This window comes from Orycteropus afer, unplaced genomic scaffold (genome assembly GCF_000298275.1).
Source record: "Orycteropus afer afer isolate SDZICR_OR568_19922 unplaced genomic scaffold, OryAfe1.0 scaffold00073, whole genome shotgun sequence".
Lineage (NCBI taxonomy): Eukaryota > Metazoa > Chordata > Mammalia > Tubulidentata > Orycteropodidae > Orycteropus > Orycteropus afer.
The window spans coordinates 4,179,695-4,185,596 of NW_006921660.1; the positions used below are offsets into that span (position 1 = coordinate 4,179,695).

Consider the following 5,902-nt stretch of genomic DNA (forward strand, 5'->3'; position numbering starts at 1 on the left):
AGTATCACTATGGAAGTAGATTGCCCAACCTTCCTTCCGAGGAGTGGCTGGTGGGTTTGAACCGCCAGTCTTCTGGTTAGCAGTCAAGTGCTTTAGGCACTACGCTACCAGAGCTCCTTGAAATTCTGATAGAAATATGAAAAACAATAAAACCTGCCTCCCTCACTTCTTCTTTTCACTTCTCACTCCCTCTCTCTTTCTCCTTCATTCTTGTGGTTATTCACCTTAACTATCCAGAGATAATTTTACCTTAGAGAAGAGACCTGTTAATGCTACAATTCCCATAACTTCTCATTACACCTTACAATGGTGAGAACAAATATTCGAGGACAGAAATAATACTTCCAGATTTTTTTTTCCAGAACTTATTTCTTAAGGCTTTGAATTATAATTGACAATCAATATAAGGGAAGGAGACCTGTAAGAAAATGAGGGGGAAAACAAACAAATCTAAGTATGGCTATGCTTTTTAAAGGATATGAGGTCAATCTGATGATGACATTAGTCTCCCACTGATTCTAGGGTTTATCAGGTTGATCTGGCTGGGCAGGAAAGCATTCCCTTTCTCCCTCTCAGCTTTATATGGCCAGTTACTAGAAAAGGGCAACCTTCCTTGAAAGAAGTGTCCTATTTTTTTCCTATGGGTAAAAGGCAGCATCTTCATTCTAAAAGTTTTATCATGCTAACTGATGAAGAAATTAAATGCTATAACTGATTTTAGGGGAAGAAAAATTATTGTGTTAGTCATATAAGCATAGGTGAAATTCGAAGCACATACTTGTGCTTAATTAAATCAATCCAAGTATGAGATAACCCTTTTGTGATCAAAGTAACTTTTTCCCAGATAATACGGGGATTGTATCTCCTCAATTTCTGGCACAATAACTGTATCTTAACAGATGTTCAATAAATAAACACTTGTTGAACTTAAAGAATATATGAGTACATAAACTCTATAATTTGCATGCTTCTTTGTGGTATAAAATAAAAGCATAGAGAGAAGTTTATGAGCGTGGTATTAGTAGGTATAGAGTAGAAAGCTAACGATTAAACAGTAAAAATAGAAAAAAAATTGATTTTTTATTTAGAAGTCTGATACTCTATTATATTCACTAATGGATCCTTAAAAAGTATAAGTCTTACAAGTAATAGTACTCTAATCTCTCTATTTTTCACGCTAGTCACAGCATGCAAATAAAATTAAATGGTATCAGGGTTGGTATTAAAAATATTTAACTAGTGGTAGGACACAGACACTTAATAATCAGAAACCATGCCTGACCAATTAACACAGACACTAAATTCTAGTCTTCCAAGTGTTAACCTGTCTGTTTGGCATACACTGTAGTGAAAAGACTCCCCTACAAACATATATGCTTAATTGATTACATCTCATTTATGACAAGTAGCTTTTGGAAGCATTTAAAATTCTTTAGTAGAAATCTGCTGACATATACAAATAACTATACAGCTAACTAGAAGAGATTCACTTAATGGCTGGGATATTTTCTACTTAAACAACAGAAATTTGCCTTTGAATATTGATTTTTTCTTGTGATATCTTTATTTGTCTTGAATGTTATGAAATAACATAGTGTTGTTTCACTAGTGTGTCATCTGGGCCCAGTGACAAACTTCGGTATCGAGTTTGATGATTTTTGCAGAGGGTGTTATGAATTAGATTAAAAAGTGACAAACAGGCTTCATCTTGCTTTCATCTCTAAGTTGGTAGGTAGTGGCTGTCTGCAGCACTCTGATGAGCATAATGAGGGAGCTTCCACGTTCAGAGGAGAAGAGTTCTCTGATTCATTAGTGATGTCTGCCATGGTCGAAGAATTTGAAGTAATAGTACATACCACGCCACCTAGCTGCCACTCCTGACTTAATTATCTTTCAAGTTTCTTCATGTTCTAAAATTCTATTATTTAGCCTTATATTTTGACTCAAATGCTTATTTCACTTTCCAAAGTCCTTAATTTTTAACCTAAGAGTACTGTAGCTAATATTAGCAAGTGGTTTACTGCAAAAGCATCATACTGTTCTATTTACAGCTCTGCAATACTCTTATTCAGTTACGGAATTTCATGGGGCATCACAAATCGCTTTGTAAACTTCAGGATGCATCAGTGACTGTTGTTCTTGGTGGATAAACCACAGTCTGTGATTTATCTCAGCGGATACCATTAGCATTTCAATGTGGTAGGCTTTTTCCCTACACTTAGAAGCAGATCAAAATCTAATGTGGTCATTTCTGACAACTTAGAGAGCAATTTCCAGTAGTACGTATGCTCATATATGTTATGAAATAGTTAAATACAAGGGATATTTACAACTTCTATCAGCAGCTTCCATCATTTCCAATATTTATTAAATGAAAAACGTGATCAATACTAGACCTGAAAAGATGAAAAAAAATCCACATACGTGAACGAGTATATAACCCATTCATTGTTTTATGGATGCAGAGTTCTCTGGAGAGTGTTCCTGAGTGCAAGATGTTGGCCTTGAGTGATGAGTTTTACATTTAGGTAGCTGAGTTAGCTGAAAGAAGTGTAATATCACAAGTAGCAGAGAGCTCCCTATTGACTATGCATTGAAGGAAATTCCTTCAAGTGCATGAATTATTTTGCATACATGGAATGTCATACAGTCAACCATCTTTCACAAGGGGAAGGTCAAACACAAATATTCATTAAAGTTAGTGCTCAAGAATATACTTCATTCTTTATGGAAATAAGCTACCTACAAAACCGCTTTTCTATTTATCTAAATCTTCTGAAAATTAAAGTACTTGATTTATAATATATTACTAACCTCTCCCTCACATAATACACTTCATAACCAAATAAATACAAACAGCAAAGCAACACAATGGCATCCTCATGTATAGATAAAATAATTCTAAAACTTGTTCTTACCTATAAAATATGATAGGAGTATTGCCAGGAGCACTGAGACCCCTACAGCACAGAGCGCAGTACATTTCCAGCTACAGTACTTTGAAGACTTCTTGAATTTAAAAGCACTTCTTGACAGGGTGTTTCTAGGTAGTGGCCGAGTAGGCGGTGAATAAACAGAGCCAGATGCCATTGTGTATCCTGGGGTTGCAGTACTGAACAGTGGCGTTGTCCCTGTTCCTGTTTTGAATAGGAAATGCCTGTGGAAAAGGAGAATTTCATTATAAGATACAAATATGGTAAAATGTGGGACACAGAGAAAACTACGTGTTAGCTCTCCTTTCTTACTCTTCATCCCATTTACCTCATATAATTTTAATAATTAAAAAATAAGGGCATATTTAAAGAGAAAAAAATCAACTCATAGAAATGACCAATGAAACAGACTTGTTTTTAACATCTTTAGCAGGCATTATGCACACAAATAGTTAGTGTCCCTGCAAATAGACATCTTTAGAGGCTATAAAGTTATTCTAATCACACCATTTCCTACACAAAACCATTTTGGAACTTCCCTTTATGAACTGCCGTATCTTCATAATTCACATAAGGAAATTAGTCTTGCTACTTTATGGCTACGTGTGTACTTACTATCATATAAGAATACACACTCATCTCAACACAAGTATGCATGATTACTCTGCTTTCTGCAGGCTGATTTGTTTTCTGGATGTCCATGCAAACATTCTAATCCTAGGCTGCTCTCCCACTAACGAGAACTATCAGGCTTGGCCACAGGCAGCTGGTCAGTCCTCAAGGGACACAAACTAATTTTATTTTTAGCTTATGTCAGACAATCAGGAAGGTATATCTGCTGCTGGGGTGGGGGGGTATACAAAATACTCTCTAAAAGTAAACCTAAATAAATGAAAGGGTCAGTGAAAAAGTTTTATATCAAATATAAAGATTTCCTAACAATTGATCTGTATATCAATGGAGCAAACTGCCTCTAAATGTTGTATGCTCTTCTACATTGAAAATATTTAAGCAGAAACTGAATGATCATATAAGAATGCTGTAGAAATAATTCTTTATTGGACACAAACTGTAAGATGACTAATTTTACAATTCCTATTAAGGTTAAGAGCTTGGCTTCTAACCAAAAGGTTAATGGTTAGAGTTCACCTAGAGGTACCTTTCCCTGGAGAAGGATATTTTGCTTGCTAAAGTGGAGGGTCAGTGAAAAAGAGGAAGGTTCTCAATGAGATGGATTGATACAGCGGCTGCAACAATGGGTTCAGGTATAGCAAGGATTGTGAGGCTGGCACAAGACTAGGCAGAGTTTGGTTCTATTGTACATAGGATCGCTAAGAGTTGGAGCTGACTTGACGACACCTAACAACAACAACAACAACAACAACAACAACAACAGAGGTACCTTAGAAGAAAGTCCTGGTGATCTACTTTAGAAAAATCAGCCATTGAAAATTTTATGGAACACAGCTCTACTCTAACACACACAGGGTAGCTGTGGGTCTGAATCAACTCAATGGCAACAAGTTTATTAATAATGAGAGTGCTCCAAAAAATATACATATCATGTTTTATCATGTTTCCATGGTTTACCTTTCATAGTATACAGATAATTTAAGGTGCACTGAGTTTGTGTTCTAACATTTCTTTTTATGTTCTCTTGTAACACACCCAATAAAGTCAACAGACTATGATTTCTGTTTCAGAAGGCTGTGAGTGTCCTAAGGAGCCCTGACGGCGAAATGGTGAAGTGCGTGGCTGCCAGCCTAAAGGTTGGTAGTTCAAACCTAGTGGCTCTAAGGGAGAACAAACCTGGTAATCTCTTCCCATAAAGATTACAGTGTAGAAGCCGTATGGGGCAATTCTACTCTATCCTACAGAGTCCTTATGAATCAGAATTGACTCAATGGCACACAACAACAACTTAGGTATCCTTGAATATTCTACCATAGTAAAACATGGTCTTTATGCATGATAATTTCAGATGACACACAGCTAAATATTTTTAATTTTTATACTTAAGTAGTTATTTAAATATGTATTAGAAAAATTATCAATATGTTGACAAAAATTGGGGGTTAAAAGCATAGAACTTGGAAGCTAGACTGCTTAGGTCCATATCAGGCTTTACTACTCCCTAGGTGTGAGTCCTTAGGAAAATTACCTTTCTATATTTTGGTTTCTTTATCCTGCAAATGGACATAAAATTAGTATCTATCCCACAGGGTTATTCTGAGACTTAAATGAGTTAGTATTTACAGTAAAGTATTTGGAATATAAGTACCACGTTTGAAAACTAAAACTAATTGAACTCATGGTTTTATGAATATTATTGCATGTTGTTGTAGTTGTAGGTGCTGATGAGTTGGCTCCAACTCACAGTGACCCTATGTAGCTCAGAACAAAACACTGCCTGGTTGAACACCATCCTCACAATCCTTGCTATACCTGAACCCACTGTTGCAGCCACTGTGTCGTTCCATCTCATGGAGGATCTTCCCTTTTTTCACTGACCCTCCTTTACCAAGCACGATAACCTTCTCCAGGGATGGTCCCCTCTGACAACATGACCAAAGTCTGGCCATTCTCACTTCCCAGAAGCATTCAAGCTGCACTTCTTTCAGGACAGATTTCTTTGTTCTGGCAGTCTACAGTACTTACAATATTATTCGCCAACACTACAACTCAAAAGCATCAATTATTCTTTGGTTTTTCTTAGTCACTGTCCAGATTTCACATGCATATAGGCTACTGAAAATACTATGGCTTAGGCTGGGTGCATCTTAGTCTTCAAAGAGACATCTTTGCTCTTGAGCACTTTTAAAGAGGTCTTTCTTTCACAGCAGATTTGCATAGTGCAATATGATGTCTGATTTCTTGACTGCTACTCCCATTGGTGTTGATTGTGGAAACAAGTAATATGAATTTTTTTGACAACTTCAATCTTCTCTCAATTTATCATGATGCTGCTT

General features: G+C 36.3%; 1 protein-coding gene across 1 annotated transcript in view; it reads right to left on the minus strand.

Annotated features, from left to right (window-relative positions):
- TENM3 (teneurin transmembrane protein 3) overlaps positions 1 to 5,902 on the minus strand; it is a 628,633-nt gene that overhangs the window by 221,459 nt on the left and 401,272 nt on the right. Inside the window, exon 4 of the mRNA XM_042780948.1 lies at positions 2,919 to 3,157. Coding sequence (XP_042636882.1) covers positions 2,919 to 3,157 — 239 coding nt within the window. The remainder of the gene's footprint in view (positions 1 to 2,918; positions 3,158 to 5,902) is intronic.